Here is an 18,322-nt window from a genome sequence, read left to right as displayed (position 1 = left end):
TAATGATTTTCAAATTCCTAGCTGGTTATAAATGTTAAATTACATGGAGTAATTGGCAATTAAGAAGGGAACTATATCCTGGATATTTTCTCAACTATAGTTTGTTTACGTGAAAACTTGGTTGAATCTCAGTAATGTTGCTATTTTGCTTCTTTAGGTGTGAGTGAACATCCAGTTACAATGATGCCATTCACTTTAAGAGAGTTAGTAACATTATCCCGTTGTCTCCGGGATGCTTGTCTTGGAATTATTCATTTGGCATATCCAGAAACTAAACCGGAGGTTCGTGAGGAGTACATTGTTGCATTTAAGAGCATTGGTGTCCATACAAATGCAGAAATGCAAGAACGAATTGAGTCTGAGAGGAAAAGGTGGATTCAACTCTTTAAGGTATAGTAGAAGAGTAAGAACATATTAATAACTAGCATTTTCAGTTGAACCATAAATGCAACAAATATTTTGAAATTAGCTATAATATTTATTTTGTATCTTGTGTCATTCTGAGGTTATTCTTGGAAAGGTTTGGTGCCATACTTTCTTTTGCTTATTCATGTAGACTTCAAAGGCTGAGCCAGTATTTAATTGCCCAACCCTAATTGCCTTTGAGGTGGTGGTGGTGAATGTCGCTTTGAACTGCTGCAATCCTTGAGGTGTGGGTATGCCCCCAGTGCTACAAGGAATGGAGTTTGAAGATTTTGAGTTAGCAGCAATGAACAAATAGTGATATATTTCCAAGTCAAGATGGTGCGTGGCTTGGAGTGTAACCTCCAGATGGTGGTATTCCCATGCTTTTGTTCTCCTTTACTGTCTAGCTGATTTAGGTTGTGGGAAGGGTCATGGTGAGTTGCTGCAGTGCATCCAGTATATAGTGGAATGAGTAAATGATTGTGCACTGTGTCTTATTGAATTGGCTGTTATGTCCTGTAACATGTCAGGCTCCTTGTGAGTTTTTGAAGCTGCACTCATCTGAGCAACTGCAGAGATGCTTACACTCATAAGCCCTGCAGATGGTGGGTGAACTTTGGGAAGTGAGGAAAGTTACTTGCTGCAGAACTCTGAGCCTCTGACTTGCTCTTATAGCCGTTGTATATGTGGCTACATATTGTTGGATGTATTTAAGGTAGAGGCTAATAGGTTCTTGATTAGTGAGGGAATTTGAAGAAAATGGATTAATGGTGTTCAAGGGGGAAAAGATTGAATGGCCGAACAGACTCCAGGTGGAATGGCTTAACTTTGCTCCTGTATCTTCCAGTCTTATGGCTACTCCCATTCTGATTCTGATAAATGGGTAGTGATAGTGGAGGATTTGGTGACGGCAGTGCTGTTGAACGTAAGAAGGTGATAGTATTTTTTTTGGATATTATTATTGGAGACAAAAGACTATATACATTATTCACTGGCGTTTTTGCGGCGTGAATACCTGCTATCTGCAGTTTATGACTTGGTAGTGAGTGTCTGAATGTGCAATAGTAATGGCGTGTATCAAAAACTGAGATGCATAGATTTTTGTATTTTTAAACAGAAACAAGAGGCTCGACAAGATACAGCATTAGCCATAACCTTGATGGTGGAAAAGGCTCATGGGTTTATGTTGCTTTCCTCATTTCTTATAAATGAAAGTAGAATTAATCTTTTCAGGATGGCTTTGCCTATTATTTGAAAAATCCGTTTTCTCAATTAAGAACCAGCACAAAGATTTTCAAAACAGAAGGAAACCATACAATTATTTGAACTTTTTATTTAATTTAATTTGATCACAGCTGATGGATAGCTTTCTACTATTTGCATATGTGGGTGCCATAACCTGCAATGAAACCTTAATTTGAAACAGTTTCTATGAGAGTCATTACAGCTGTACTGAGTGGGTCCTCTATATAAAGTGGCATCAGTGTTTTACAGAGTGTGTGTAGGCCTCTATTAGTCTCATGAGACCATGGATTTGCACCTTGGAAAGTTTCCAGGGTGCAAGCCTGGGCAAGGTTGTATGGAAGACCGACAGTTGCCCAAAGCTGCAAGTCTCCCCTCTCCACACCACCGACGTTGTTCAAGGGAAGGGCATTAAGACCCATACAGCTTGGCACTGGTGTTGCACAGAGCAATGTGTGGTTAAGTGCCTTGCTCAAGGACACACACAGCCTCAGCCAAGGCTCGAACTAGCGACCTTCAGATCACTAGACGAACACCTTAACCACTTGGCCACGTGCCAACACTTTTACAGAGTAGAACAGCTGCTGTTTTTAATTTTCTTTTAACAATACCTCATAACGTTTCTGTTTAATGGTTCTTTCAAACATATTCTGTAAAATTAACACAATATAATTTGAATTTACTCTCTTAAATAAAAAATCATTCACTTTTATCCCATAATTTAAGTTTTGGACTATGATAGAATAGTTATAGAGTTTTGTTAATTTTTGTTTTATGTTTTATCATTGTGAAATTGCTGGAAAGTCTCAGCAGGTGACATATGTGAACTAACTAGGAAAGAGGAAACTAGTTAGTTACATGTTGCAGAGAGGGTGAATCAAATCAAGTTTAATTGCCATTCAAGCCATACATGGATACAGCTGATTTGAGAAAGCGTTCCTCTGGGGCCAAGGTGTAAAAACATACACGTGCATTCAAAATAAGAAGAAAGGAAAAAAGAACATAGTCATGTAAGAAAACAAACTTTTAGACCAAGTTACTGAACAACAAGTCCTGCAAATTGATGTTTCCCAGTAGTTCAGCCTGTAATTCCATTGATCCATCACTGGAGGGCAGCACTGATGGGAGAGGCCATCCCAAACCGAGCCTGGATGCCATGCTACAATGCAAGCCTGAGGACTGAGGCCTAGTCCTAGCTACAGTCGAGATGACACTGCTGCCTCGCTGCCTGTCACACCGTCAATCAAGAGAAGCAGGCCTATGGCAATCAATGTCCCACAGGGTCTAAGAATCACACAGAAACATCCAAGACAGTCACTCGTGGTTTCACTGTGTGCTACATTCACGCCAACTTGAAGGCACAGACTCTGATACCTCTGAGTAGTAGGCAGCAGCACGATCTCCAACCAGGTCAGCTCTTCCGAACCCAGTCTGGTTTCTCTTGTGGCTAGGCTCAAATCCCCTGGACCACTGGCCTGTTCTTAATGACACCCTGGCTAGCTACTTGGAACAATGAGTAGATCACGGATGCAATGGGCCTGCTGTACAGGTAGTTATTGGAGTAAAGAATACTCTTACTGTGTATAAAAACACATTTAACAAGGAAAAAAAACCACCTTCGGTTAGCCCCTGAAGCCACTGCGTGTATACGCGTCGCCATCCTACTGGAAGGCAAGGTAGTATGACAAAGGACATATCTATGACAGGGTATGACCAGGATTGCAATTGGGATGAGCTGCAGATGAAGCTAAGTTAATAGAATAGTAGGTTTATCTGTGCTTCAAGAACTCTGCTGTAATTTGCTAGGTTGCTGTTTTCTGAGTTACCATTTTAATCAATACAAGATGCAATACAGCAGGTGCTGACGAAATTAATTAGATCACAGTATGCATGGTATATGCTGGACTAAGTAAAAGAATGGCTCCAGTTGGCCCTTGATATGAATGCAGGGTGACGGTGGATAACTTGCTTTTCTCAAAGCTGTTTCAATGTGTAAAGTTTCTGTTGCTTCTTCTTGCCCTTTAAATGCACATTCAGTCTCCGTGCAAGATACACAAAAGGTCTTAATTATGTTTCCTTTGAATGAGTTGCCAGATTATTTGTAATGGGGATCAAGAAAAGATGAGCTCATAGTGACAGAAGCAAAATGAAGTGTTAAATTATAAATGGTTCACCTCATTATTGGATTCTATATTGCTAGCTATAATTGTTACAAATAAACTGTGAACTTTCATTGGAAAAAAATTTGTAAGTGACATAGAACAAGAAACATGGTGGTCTACTGATGCTTTTCATTTAAACTTTGCAAAACTGAAATGCATTTCCCAGATTGAATATTAGATTTATAGTTTTATTTCCCAGTGACCCATAACACGCTAATGTGGAGAGGAAGCCATCAACCAATTCTTCTGTTCCTTTATCGCAGCTTTTTTTGGATCGGAACAAAGCTATCTATTTAATTGAAAGAAGTTAATTGAATGAAAATGATCAACTAAGCTTGTATTAATATTGCTAATGGAAGATTCTGCTTGGCCGTGTTTGGAAAGAGATGTCATGCTGGAGTTTTGCAGGCACCCATTAATGCTTGCACTTAACCTGATGGGCTAATTAAGGAATGCTTATTCATTCTACAAGTCAGGGATAGCTGCTATTCAAACCAATCAGCTTATTCTTTATAATGTATTGCACTTAAAGAAAGCTGTTAGGACTGGCAGGGATAGTAACTGATGATCTTTTGATTGAGATGAATACAGTGTTAATATATTAGTAAATTTAAAATTATAATTAGGAAGGCTAGTGAATCATTGGCAAAATAACTTGTTTTTTGACTAATTTTAGTCAATTTATATGGAGTAATTAAATAGTTCAGTTTGATTTATAGGCTGACTGAATGTAATGCTGGTTTCTTGAGAGAAGACAATTGTTTTAAATTGTGCAGTTATCATTCAAGTGAGCTTGAAGATCACTTGGACAGTTGCCTTGCACTTGCTGTAAATGTGAACCATATGTGTTCCTTTTTAAGACATGCTGAAAGCAACTTGCTAATTGATATGGTCAGCCATTTGCAGAGGATTTGAGGCATTTATCACTTAAATTGTTTAAATGACAGCTTGTTAAGGTAATGTCCAAATCAGGATTAATTGGAGTGCTGGTTCGTTACTATTTCTTCTTCCGGCTTTAAGATTAGCTTTAAGTTTACTATGATTAGATTGTACATTGTGTGGCATGAGTGTCATACTTGATTTTTTTTAACCCAGTGGTTAATCCATATTCATGATTGAAATGCTGGAACTATTTAGCAGGTCAAGCTTTATTCATTGTGAAAAACAATTAACAGTTGAGATTTGTGACCTGTCTTCAGGCTGTAGTGTTCAGATTTATCTGCATTACCAACTTTGAAGTTTACCAAAGTTTTTTTGTTGGATATATAATTTGCTTATATTTTATATGGTTCTGTGCATTTTTCATTATGGTTTTGATAAATGCATTGCAGTAAGTACCAACTATGTAGGTTTTCTGTTTATCACAGATTATTTGATTAAGGGGAACATGCCTTATGAGAATAGGTTGAGTGAACTCAGCCTTTTCTCCTTGGAGCAAAGGAGGATGAGAGGTAACCGATAGAGTTGTACAAAATGATAGGCATTGATCATATGGATAGTCAGAGGCTTTTTCCCAGGGCTGAAATGGCTAGCACAAGAGGGCATAGGTGCTTGGAAGTAAGTACAGAGGAGATGTCAGGGTTAATTTTTTTTTACACAGAGAGTGTTGAGTGCGTGGAATGGGCTGCCAGCAATGGCGGTGGAGGCAGAAACGATAGGGTCTTTTAAGAGACTCCTGGATAGGTACATGGAGCTTAGAAAAATAGAGGGCTATGGGTAACCCTAGGTAAATTCTAAGATAAGGACACGTTTGGCACAGCTTTGTGAGCTGAAGGGCCTTTACTGTGCTGTAGGTTTTCTGTGTTTCTATATGCTCACACTGAATATTTGATTTGCTATGCATGATTGTAATGTAGTATATTATTGGTAAATTGGTTTATTATTGTCACATGTATTGACATACCATGAAAAACTATTGTATGCCATCCATTCAGTGCATTGAGTTAGTACAAGGGAAATCAATAACAATGCAGAATAAAATGTAACGGAAGAAGTGTAATGCAAGCAGACAATGAAGTGCAAAGTCATAATAAGGTGGATTATGAGGTCAGCAGCCCATTCTTATTGTACTATAGGCTAGAAGCTGCCCTTGACCCTACTGGTACATTCTTTCGGGTTTTTGTATCCTCTGCCTGATGGGATATTAGCAAGAGCAAATTTCCAGGGTAGGTGATGTTTTTGATTTTAAAGCCATAACGCATAGGAGCATAATTAGGCCATTCTGTTCATTGAGTCTGTTCTACCATTCCACCATGGGTGATTTATTATACCTCTCAATCCCATTCTCCTGCCTTCTCTCCATAACCTTTGACACCCTGACTAATCGAGAACTTATCAGCTCTGCTTTGAAAATGTTCAATGACTTATCTTCCACAGCCATTGTGGCAAGGAATTATTACCCTCTGGCTGAAGAAATTCCTCCTCATCTCCGTTCTAAATGGACGTCCCACTAGTCTGAGGCTGTGCCCTCTGTTCCTAGACTCACCCACTATTGAAAACATCCTCCTTACATCCAGACGTTTTAATATTTAATAAGTTTCAATGAGATACCCTCATTCTTCTAAACTTCAGTACAGGCCCAGGGCCATCAGATGCTCCTCATACATTAACACTTTTATTCCTGGAATTATTCTAGTGAACCTCTAGACCCTCTCCAATGCTAGCACACCTTTTTCCTAAGTAAGGGGCCCAAAACTGCTCACAATACTTCAAGTATATTTCGCCCAGCGAATTGTCGGGATGGAACTCCCAGGACTGGACACCATCTATTCCAGCAGACTCAGGAGGAAAGCAATCAGCATAACCAGAGACACCGCACACCTTGGCTACTCTCTGTTTGACCTGCTGCCATAAAAGCCAGAACAAATAGACTGAGGAACAGCTCCTACCCCAGAGCTGTGATCTCCATCGTATCACTCCCACAGAGCAATGATTGAAACTGTGAGCACACACATGCACACACAAGGACTCAAATACTTGCACTAATGGCACTTTGTGCATTACTAGGATATTCTAGTGCTTATTTTATCTATTTAATACTGTTTTTCATTACTGTCTTGTCTTTATCTACCGCTTTATTTAATTGCCTGAGAGGAAGCTAAACAGAGTTTCATTGTACCTGTGTATAATGACAATATAGATCATTCAACCAATACCTTGTAAAGCCTCAGCATTACATCCTTGCTCTCGCATTCTAGTTCTCTCAAAATGAATGTTAAAGTTGTATTTATACCTTCCTTACCAATGATTTAACCTGCAAGTTAACCTTCAGGGAATCCTGCACCTCTGATTTTTGAATTTTCTCCCCATTTAGAAAATAATTTACACCTTTATTCTTTCTACCAAAGTACATGATCATACCCTATACAATATTCCATCTGCCACTTCCTTGTCCATTCTCTCAATCTGTCTGCAGACTTTTTGCTTCCTCAACACCACTTGCCAATCCACCTATCTTCACTTTGTCCACAAACTTGACCACAAAACCATCAATTCCGTCATCCAAATCATTGACATATAATGTGAAAAGAAGCAGTCCCAACACTAATCCCTCCTGTGGAACACTACTAGTTACCGTCAGCCAACCAGAAATGGCCTTCTGTATTTCCACTTTTTGCCTCCTGCCAGTGAGCCAGTCTTCTATCCATGCTTGTATCTTTCCTTTAATACCATGGGCTCTTGCACAGCCTCGTGTATAGCACCTTGTCAATGGCCTTCTGAAAATCTAAATAAACAATGTCTATTGATTCCCTTTTATCTATCCTGCTTGTTATTTCCTCAAAGAATTCCAACAGATTTGTGGCAAGATTTTCCTTAAGGAAACCATGTTGATTTAGGCCTGTTTTGTCATGTGCCTCCAAGTACCCTGAGACCTCATCCTTAATAATAGATCCAGCATCTTCCCAACCACTGAGGTCAGACTGCTTGACCTAACTGGTCTTTCTTCTGCCTGCCTCCCTTCTTAAAGAGTGGAGAGATATTTGCAATTTTCCAGTCCTCTGGAACCATTCCAGAATCTAGTGATTCTTGAAAAATTGCTAATGCCTTCACAATCTATTCAAAACCCTGCCTGGGGTGTAGTCCATCTGGTCCAGGTGATTTATCTATATTCAGACCTTTCATCTTTCTCCTTAGTATTAACAACAACAGTGATTTCTGCCCACTGGCACACTCGAATTTCTGGCATACTGCTAGTGTCTTTTATCGTGAATACTGACGCAAAGTACCATACTGCTAGTGTCTTTTATCGTGAATACTGACGCAAAGTACCAATTAAGTTCCTCTATTTCTATGTCTCTCATTACTACCTCCCCAGCGTCATTTACCAGCAGTTCAATTCCATTCTCGCCTCTTTTATGCTTTATATATTTGGAAAAAACTTTTGGTATCTATTTTATATTATTGGCTAGCTTGCAATACAAAATTAGCTACCAGAAATTTTTTCAAATATGTGAAGAGTAAAGGAGAGGCGGGAGTGGATATTGGACTGGTGCAAAATGATGCTGGAGAGATAGTAGTGGAGGAGGTAAAGAAATAGCGGCGTAACTTAAGTACTTTGCATCAGTCTTCACTGTGGAAGATATTATGCCAGGAAAAATATGCCAGTATACCAGAAATTCGATAATGTCGAGGGCAGAAGTGAGTGTTGCTGCTGTTACTATGGAGAAGATACCTAGGAAGATGAATGTTGGCTGCTTCACCAAGGCAGCTGGAAGTTTCTGCAGTGTTCAGGGTGGAGAGGCTGGTTTCCATTAAGTGCTGTGCTGTCCATAACTTTACGTTTTCTTGCATTGTTGGGCCGAGTAGTTGCCATACCAAGCTGTGATACATTCAGATAGGATGTTAACTTATTGGAGACAGCTAATAGGCCTTGAAATGTATTTGTGTGTTGTTTATCTTGGCAATTACACGGGGGACAAATGCCACCTCTGGTTCATGCAGAATAGTATTAGCACATGGTTTTTTATTGGTAATGAATATCCTTGAAACAAAATGGTGCAACAAGTTTTTGGTGTAAGTTTTAATACAACTATATTAAGTACTTTATTGATCCTGAATGGGAAATTATTTTGTTACAGCAGCAACATTTAAAAACGCACTTAGCAGTGTGCAGATATTAATAAAGTATGAAATAATAATATGCACAATAATGTACTGATGTACAATAATGTATGAAATAATAAAATAGACTATTGTACTATTACATGTGTTCTGTCACACAGAGATGAACTGTTATATGTATGTGCTTATTGCATTTGGTAGAAAAGATTTTCTGTAACAATCCTTGTGACAACAGAGCTGAATGAGTCTGTTCAAAAAAGTGCTCCGCTGTTTATTCAGTAGGTCATGGAGAGGATGTGCTAGGTTGTCCATAATGAATAACGGTTTGTCTAGTGACCTCCTTTCCACCACTAATACAAAAGAGTCTGGATCTAGGCTTTTTGATTAGTTTATTTAGTCTTTTTGCATCACCAGCATCGATGCTGCTTTATGTTGGGGCACCAGTAAAGAAGTCTACGCTTGCTACAAGTGACTTGTAAAAGATCTCCAACGTCCACCTGCACAACATTGGAGGATCCTCAGCTTCCTTAGAAAATATGAGATAATTTCAGCATGTATTCAGTTTCATTTCAAGTGACCATTTATATCTAGTGTTCTAGTAACCGATAACCTTTAGTATGGCTGAAACTCCCAGACACCATGAGCATGGCAGCACTTTACTAATTTAGCCACTTGTTATATCTGAAGACTGTGAAGATCCCTATGAGCTTCATCCAGAGGGAGTAACATCACTATTATCACCTGAAATCTACAGCAGAGTCAATAGATGTTCATTCGCAATGGTAATTTATTTGTTCTTTGTTAGTGGACAATTCTGGCAAAAGCTGCTTTGAATATCATCACTTGCTTGTCCAGAGAAGATGATGGTTATTCTTGAACAATTTGTTTATGTGACCTTCTCTTGAGATGCAGCATCAAAACCACTTAACAATTATATTAGGAAATTCAAGTTGTAGTTTAAAAAGATAGCTCACCTAATTGACTTGTGAGTGCATAATACTAAACTAAGTGCTTGTTTCATTCTCTGTAGCATCAGTGAACTCTGGGAAAAGAATGATCATTACAGCTAGCCTCGGCCTTATTTAATTGAGCAAGGAGTCTTTCCTTTTTGAATATTAGTATTCAGTGCTTGGGAATGTCTTTGGTTTTGATACAGATTTGATGTGTGAGAGAGAGAGAGAGAGGAGGTTGAAAGAAAGCAAGCCAGCTTGCTCTCTTACAAATTAACGCCTTTTGTTTAAGATGCTATTTTGCTGGTTGAGTGTTTGAGTTTTAATCCAGCAAGTCTTGGACTATTTAAAAAGCTCAAGCACATTAGTTATACAAAATTAATGTGAACTGTTCTTGCATAAAATTTAAAGTTGGAGCAGTTAGGATTCAAAAATTCTGGTTAATATTTTAAAATCTTTATTCCACAATTTCTTCTGTACTTGAGAAATATATATCCATCATAAAGATTTGGAAAAATAATAACAGTTATTGAGTAGCAAGATGTGCCCGGATGAAATGAGCTATTACTTGTACAGAAAAAATATAGCAGTGATATAATTTAAATCACTTTATTTCTTTCATACAGGTGATCTCTAATTTAGTGAAAATGCTGAAGTCGAGAGACACAAGAAGGCAGTTTTGTCCACCTGATCATTGGCTTTCTGATCAAGTTAATATAAGAGCTGATAAGGTGTGTGTTGCTAATTTGCGTGATCATAGGTGAAGGAACTTTCAAATAAGGTGAAGTGAATGGATTTTTTCAGATTCTTCAGAATTTAATAACTAATAACATGCTCGATCTGGTTTTGTGAATTTGGTTATTCTAATGTAATCTACCTGACACATAAATTAAGAGTGATGTCAAGTACTTGTGGTAGGTTTTCTTTGAGTGTCAGATCCAAATGGGTTAGTGGTTTTCAAAGGCATTGTCAGTAATTGAACTGTCATTCTGATATACTGATTAAATGTCTCTTTTTGACTAATTACTCTGAATTAAGGATGACTTGCTTCACTCCTGTTGAGTAGAATCTTAGATCTGCCACAAGTTGGGCAAGAGGTGCATGACACGATGGGTGTCTGGAATCTCCAAGACGTGGTGCACTCCTTCCATTGTTTTCACTGGACTTCCACATTCTACCATCAGTGATTTGAGATTTTTCATACTGTCAGGCATGCAATTTCACTATTTTGCTCCATCACAAGCTATGCATTCCAGTGATTCAGCAAGCATGTTTTTTTCCCTCAAGGAGACCTCCTTTGAAATACCTAACAAAAACTGCAGCTGTCATTCAGGGCTTCAATTTTTGCTCGATTCTAGATACTGAAGTCGATGACTTGTGAATAAGCTGCTGTTAGCTGTTCATCCAGTTGGAACTTAGTTCTCATTATTCTTTGCCACTGGTGAATCTTTGTCATATCTACATACTTGGTAGCCCTTCAGTTATCTTTATCCTTCGAAGGAAATGTCTGTAACTTATAGCAAAGACAGAAATGCTGGAAGAACTCAGCCAATCAAGCAATATCTGTGGATAGAGAAAATGTAGTTCACATTTCGGGTCAGCAAGCTTTCTCAGAATGTTGACTGATTTCTCTTTCCACCATGCTACTTGTCTAGTAGGGTTCTTCCAGCATTTGTTTTTCTCATTCCAGACACTGTAGTTGTACTTGTTCTGACATCTATAACATATATTTTGATTTTGTTAATAAATTAGTGCAATTGTTAACCAAATAATTAAGTAAGCATAAATAGCCCCTGAACTTAATCATTGAAAACTTACCCTTTTTAATTGGCTAATATAAATTATCCCCTCTAATGTTTAGATGAGTGTGATAATCTAGGGGAGTTGTTAAGAATGTGGGTTAATTAAGAAAATTGAATTAATGTAGGATTGCTGTAAATGGATAAGTCACCATGAAATGCAATGGATCCCTTTTTAGTGCTAGCCTTAAACCTTGTTTAAAGGCTGTTGTAAATTTTTTTTATACTATATTCACTGCAATTCATCTTCTGATCTTTGGGAACTTGTTATTTCTAAATTCCCTTATGGCATCAAGTGAATTTTGATCAGTCACATTCTCCCACTAATCTTCCTTCTAACCTTTTCTTTCTACATGCCTATCAAATCCCCAAGGTTTTATCACCTATATGCTAGAGGCAATTAACAGCTGTCAATTAACCTACCAACTCACAGGTCTTGGTATTGTGGTAGGAAACTGGAGCATGGGGTGAAGCACTGTTTGTGTGGAGTTTGTACACACTGAAACTCCACAGAATGCACAGGATTGAATCAGTTCATTGATGTTACAAGGGATCAACTCTTCTAGCTGTGTCTCCTCAAATAATTCTGAAGTTATCAGATTTTTCCTTTTGAAATTTGTGCTGGCTACTTTAACTTAATCTTGTTCTTATAGATGACATCCCATCCTACCCACACACACATTCTAAATTAACTGGCCTTGATTATAGCTTTACTTAAAAAAAACTGTGATCTATTTCCTTTGCATTTACCCATTCTAAGTCCTAAAATATAATTTTAATATCAAAAGCAAATTCATTCCTCAAAATTAAGATTTGTTAGGTTAAGGTGCTTTTTTCATGTATTTTAGACACTCAGTGATGAAAATCTTATGAATTATGCAAAATTGTGTCATAAAATTAAAATTCATCTTGCATCTCAGTCTTGAGAAAACAGATCTAGCCTATCTTATAACTTGAGCTGTCTGTCATGGCAATGTCATTGTGAATCTTTTTCTGCACTCTCCAGCTTAATGAAATCCTTTATAGCGTGGCAGTCAGAATTGCAAAGATCTAAGTGTGGTCTCAACAATGTCATGATGTCCTAACTCTTTTATACTGAATGTCCTGACCTATGCAGACAGGTGTATTACACACCACCTGCACACCCTGCCTACCTGTATCACCATATTCAGGGAACTATGCACGTATACTGCTGGTTCTACAGCACTTTCCAGAGCCTTGCCATTTACTCTGTATTTCCTACCCTTACTTAAATTCTCAAAGCACATCACTTTACCCTTGTCTGAGTTAAATTCCATCCACTGTGCCTGTGCCTACTTCTCCAGTTTTGATTCTGTGATAAAGTTATCTATCACAAATTTTAGTGTAATCTGTAAACTTGGTTATCTTGCCACCTGCATTCTCACCCAACTTATTAATATATGTGACTAATAGCAAGGGACCCAGCACTGATCCATATAGTCCACCACTGGTCACAGGCCCCCGGTGTGAGGGAAAACAGCCCTCCATTATCACCAATTCTGATTCCATTCCTATCACCAAGCCAATTTTATAACCAAATCATGTAGCTCACCCTGGATCTCATGATATCTAATTGTGAGGGACTTTGTCAAAGGTCTTACTAAAGTCTGTGTAGAGTATATTTACTGCCCTGCCCTTGTCTGTCATCTTTGTTACCTCTTCAGAAGAAAAACTCAAATCAAATTTGTGAAACATAAATTTCTGTACACAAAGCTGTGCTGATTATTGTCATTCCAAAGGCAGAGAGATCTCCTCTCCCAGATTTCATTCCACTAACTTTTCCACCACTGACATTAGGCACTGACCTGCAGGTCCCTGGTTTGTCCTTCTTGCTCTTCTTAAGTGAAGGCACAAGATTAACCTGCCTCCTGATATCTCAGCTGTGGCTGTACTTGAAACAAGCCGGGGAAAAAGAAAGTTCTTGAAATGTACGTCTGATGAATTTTTAGAGTATTTTGAAGAGGTAACAAAGGAGGTAGATGAAGGTGGGGCAGTGAATGTTGTTTATATAGACTTTAGTAAAGTCTCAGGGTGGTGAAGATGTTTAGCTGGCTTTCATCACTCAAGGCATCAAGTTTAAGAGTAGAAGAATTATGCTGTAGTTATAAAAGTCATTGGTGGGACTATCCTTGGAGTGTTGTGTACAGTTTTGGTCACCCTATTATAAGAAGGACATTATCAAGCTGGCGAGGGTGCAGAAGAGACTTGAGGATGCTGCCTGGATCAGAGGGCCAGAGTTATAGTAGAGGTTGGTCATGTTGGTTCTTTATTCCTTGGAGTGTAAGCGAATGATTGGTGACCTCAGAAGCTTATAAAATTGTGAAAGGTATGGATAAGGCAGACAGTCACTGTAATCGTCAGGATTGGGGAGTCAAAAAACTAGAAGATGCAGATTGAAGAAAAGAGGGGGAGAGATTTAAAAGGTACGTGAGAACTAACATTTTACACAAGGATAGTCAGTACCCGGAATAAGCAGCTTGAGGAAGTGATTAGGTGGTACAGTTGCAACATTTAGGAGGCATTTGAATAGGTACATGGAGGGAAAGGGCTCGGAAGGTAATGGGAGTAACACAGGCAGCTGGGGAGGATGCTGTGGTTAGAATGGACCTGGTGGACGGAAGGGCCTGTTTCTCTGCTGTATGACTCCATGTAATGGGATGTATTAAATAAAATGCTGCCAATGGAGTTGCTGCACTCAATGGAAAAGACTTAAGTTGGATCACCCTGCATCAAAACTGGGGAAATTTAGACACATAACAGGTCTTTGGCAAGTACAAAGATAAAGAGAGGGAATTGATGGAAGATAGAGGTTAGTATGATGTGAAGCAAAAGGAATGGATAATAGGAGAAATAAAAAAAAGTGTCCATAAAGATAGCAATGATGCCAAGTAGAAATCATTGAAGTCATTCAGTTTATAAAGTTAAATAAGGTCTAATCGGATCTTGTATGGACTTGAACAACAGTAAGTAAAAATATTGATTTTTTTGTAAAGCTAGTTATTGGCAATGATAATTTCTGCTTGTGTCTTCTATTGGCTGTTCACTCGTTACTTTCAGCCATTTCCTCTTCCTTTGCACCGTTATTCCTTTTTTAATTAATCTCCGACCAGTCACAGACCTTTCTTGCTCTTTCCTTTTCTATCTTCTTTCCCTCCCTTCATACATAAAACCCGTCACATCTAACCTTTGCCAGTTCTGTTTCAAAGGTCATCAATTTGAAGCATTAAGTATTTTTCTCTCACCACTATATTTCTTGACAAATATTTCAAGATTTTACTTTTAATTTCCAACATCAACATTATATTGTTTGTGTTTCACTTAGCTTAATTGCCTTCGTTTTCTGGTCACCAGTTGTCAATACTAAATTGATTATTTGACATGCCATTTTGTGTTTTATAGAAATACTAATGTGAATTCCTGTGAGGCATTTAAAGTAAACGATATAAATTGTAAAGTTATTGTTTTAAGACCAGCAATTACTTAATGTCAGCATCTCTTTAATACTAGGTCACACAACTGTATGTGCCCTCAGCCAGGCATGTATGGAGGATGCGTCGAATGGGAAGAATAGGACCACTGCAATCGACTCTCGATGGTAATTGCCATCCTCTCACTATAGTTAATTTATGTTGCATTAAATGAAGAGTTTATTGCACAATTCACTGCTAAGTCAATACATGTCTGTAGAAATTGCTGTCACCGTTTCCATCAGAAGAGTTAGGAGTACACTGAACAGAAGTATGAATGATGATGGACTAAAAACATAGAAAATAGGTTCAGGGGTAGGCCATTCGGCCCCTCGAGCCTGCACTGCCATTCAGTATGATCATGGCTGATCATCCAACTCAAAACCCTGTACCTGCTTTCTTTCCATACCCCTGATCCCTTTAGCCACGAGGGCCATATCTAACTTCCTCTTAAATATAGCCAATGAACCGGCCTCAACTGTTTCCTGTGGCAGAGAATTCCACAGATTCACCACTCTCTGTGTGAAGAAGTTTTTTCTCATCTCGGTCCTAAAAGGCTTCCCCTTTATCCTTAAAATGTGACCCCTCGTTCTGGACTTCCCCAACATCGGAAACAATCTTCCTGCATCTAGCCTGTCCAATCCCTTTAGAATTTTATACGTTTCAATAAGATCCCCCCTCAATCTTCTAAATTCCAGTGAGTATAAGCCTAGTCGATCCAGTCTTTCTTCATATGAAAGTCCTGCCATCCCAGGAATCAATCTGGTGAGCCTTCTCTGTACTCCCTCTATGGCAAGAATGTCTTTCCTCAGATTAGGGGACCAAAACTGCACACAATATTCTAGGTGCGGTCACACCAAGGCCTTGTACAACTGCAGTAGAACCTCCCTGCTCCTGTACTCAAATCCTTTTGCTATGAATGCCAACATACCATTTGCCTTTTTCACCGCCTGCTGTACCTGCATGCCCACCTTCAATGACTGGTGTACAATGACACCCAGGTCTTGTTGCATCTCCCCTTTTCCTAATCGGCCACCATTCAGATAATAATCTGTTTTCCTGTTCTTGCAACCAAAGTGGATAACCTCACATTTATCCACATTAAATTGCATCTGCCATGAATTTGTCCACTCACCTAACCTATCGAAGTCACCCTGCATCCTCTTTGCATCCTCCTCACAGCTAACACCGCCGCCCAGCTTCGTGTCATCCGCAAACTTGGAGTTGCTGCATTTAATTCCCTCGTCTAAATCATTAATATATATTGTAAACAACTGGGGTCCCAGCACTGAGCCTTGCGGTACCCCACTAGTCACTGCCTGCCATTCTGAAAAGGTCCCATTTACTCCCACTCTTTGCTTCCTGTTTGCCAACCAATTCTCTATCCACATCAATACCATACCCCCAATACCGTGTGCTTTAAGTTTGCACACTAATCTCCTGTTTGGGACCTTGTCAAAAGCCTTTTGAAAATCTAAATATACCACATCTCCCCTATATCTCCCCTATCCACTCTACTAGTTACATCTTCAACTTGTTAAAGAAATCCAGAGATTTGTGGCTTATGCCTAGTTTGTGTGAAACATCAATGGATAATAAATTTGCACTGTATTGTCAAAACAGACTACCTGACAAAAGTACAGGTAGTCCCCGAGTTACGAACATCTGACTTACGGACAACTTGTACTTACGAACTGAGGTAGGAGAACGCTGTCCGGCATTTTAAGTCGGATCGCGACACCGTCCACCATTTTAAGTTGTTGCCGCTGACACTGTGTTGAGTGTTTAACTTTGCATTTGGCTTAAATTTTTCTTAGTAAAATTCACCCTGACCCCGCCTGCCCCCCCCCCCCCCCCGGTTCCGCTCGGCTGGTGGCGCTGTGAGATCAGCTGGAGAACGGAGTTTCTCGAGTTTGATCCAGTGATAGACCGTTCCCATGCTGGGATGATGTCGAGCTCGCAACTCGACCTCAAAAAAAAAACACTGCCACCTCCAGTTTAAATTCCCCACATGGAATATTGTGGATGATCAAATACCCAAACCCAGCACAGCCCCCACTTGTCCCATTTAGCCTGTCTCAATGCGGTGGTCCTTAGGACCCAGCGGACCTCGGGAGCTGGCGCAGCTGGGGACCCGCCGCCCGCAGTGTTTCTGTTCCATTGACGGGAAGTGATCGCGATTGAAAATAAAGTGGAAATAATAAAGCGTTTGGAAAGAGGTGAAACGCCATCGGTCATTGGAAAAGCGTTAGGCTATAGTTGGTCAACGATCGGAACAATTTTAAAGTTTAACGGCTGAAGTAAGAATAATGGAGCATGTGAAAGGCGCTGCCCCGATGAAAGCTACAATTAAGCAACGCAGTGGTTTAGTTATTGGAATACATATGTTTCTTAAGTGTTTTATATGCATCGAAAGGTAAAATATGTACTATATACTAAGACAAACGTTTGACTAACTGACGCTAAATAATACTGGATGTACTTGTTCCGACTTCGTACAAATCCGACTTAAAGACGGACTCAGGAACGGAACTCATACGTAACCCGGGGACTGCCTGTATGATAAAGTTCTGCTTGTGCTGTGCTCCAGTACAACTGTTCCTTTATGTATCAAGACTGAGGTTTTAGAGACAGTAGAGAGAGAAATTGAAAGTACATATTTTCAGCAAAGAGTTAGAGGGGGTGAAATTATTTTTGTTGTGCTCCAAATAACTTTGTTAGATAATTCTATTACCGCCAGGTAAGGATACATGTTAAAAGTAGACAAAGGCAGATGTAGGGTTAATCTGCTTATCCATTGCTCCTGTATCTATAGGTGTATAGTTGTTGGAACTGTGTGGAAACAAAAAAAAATGAGATTTTGCCTTGTGCAGCCCATTTCTTTACATTCTCTAATGGCTACATCTGAGCCCTCCCCTTATGTACACATCCTTAAATGAATCGTTTTTGCCAAACCATCTTTTCAGCTCTTTCCTTGGGACTGTTTTTAATCTGTGAAGCTCTAGGATTTTTTTACATTAAGGGTATTGTATAAGTGATAAGATAGTGACGCTCAAAATTGTGGAATCATTTAAATAAAACACAGTTGGATGCAGTTATAGCAGAATAGAGAGATATTTCACTTGAAAAGGTGGTCTGCACTGAATCACATCTTAACCTTTATCTATTTTGTGAATCAAAGATGCCAGTTATAATATCACTGTTTATTATGTAGC

General features: G+C 39.1%; 1 protein-coding gene across 2 annotated transcripts in view; it reads left to right on the top strand.

Annotated features, from left to right (window-relative positions):
- ube3c (ubiquitin protein ligase E3C) overlaps nucleotides 1-18,322 on the top strand; it is a 161,992-nt gene that overhangs the window by 70,014 nt on the left and 73,656 nt on the right. For both annotated transcript variants that reach the window (XM_073054880.1, XM_073054879.1), the window contains 3 exons: nucleotides 158-390; nucleotides 10,447-10,551; nucleotides 15,148-15,235. In XM_073054880.1, coding sequence (XP_072910981.1) covers nucleotides 158-390; nucleotides 10,447-10,551; nucleotides 15,148-15,235 — 426 coding nt within the window. The remainder of the gene's footprint in view (nucleotides 1-157; nucleotides 391-10,446; nucleotides 10,552-15,147; nucleotides 15,236-18,322) is intronic.

This window comes from Hemitrygon akajei, chromosome 8 (genome assembly GCF_048418815.1).
Source record: "Hemitrygon akajei chromosome 8, sHemAka1.3, whole genome shotgun sequence".
In the NCBI taxonomy this organism is placed as follows: domain Eukaryota; kingdom Metazoa; phylum Chordata; class Chondrichthyes; order Myliobatiformes; family Dasyatidae; genus Hemitrygon; species Hemitrygon akajei.
The sequence above is the reverse complement of the archived record's forward strand: the minus strand, read 5'-3'. Positions and strand labels throughout refer to the sequence as shown.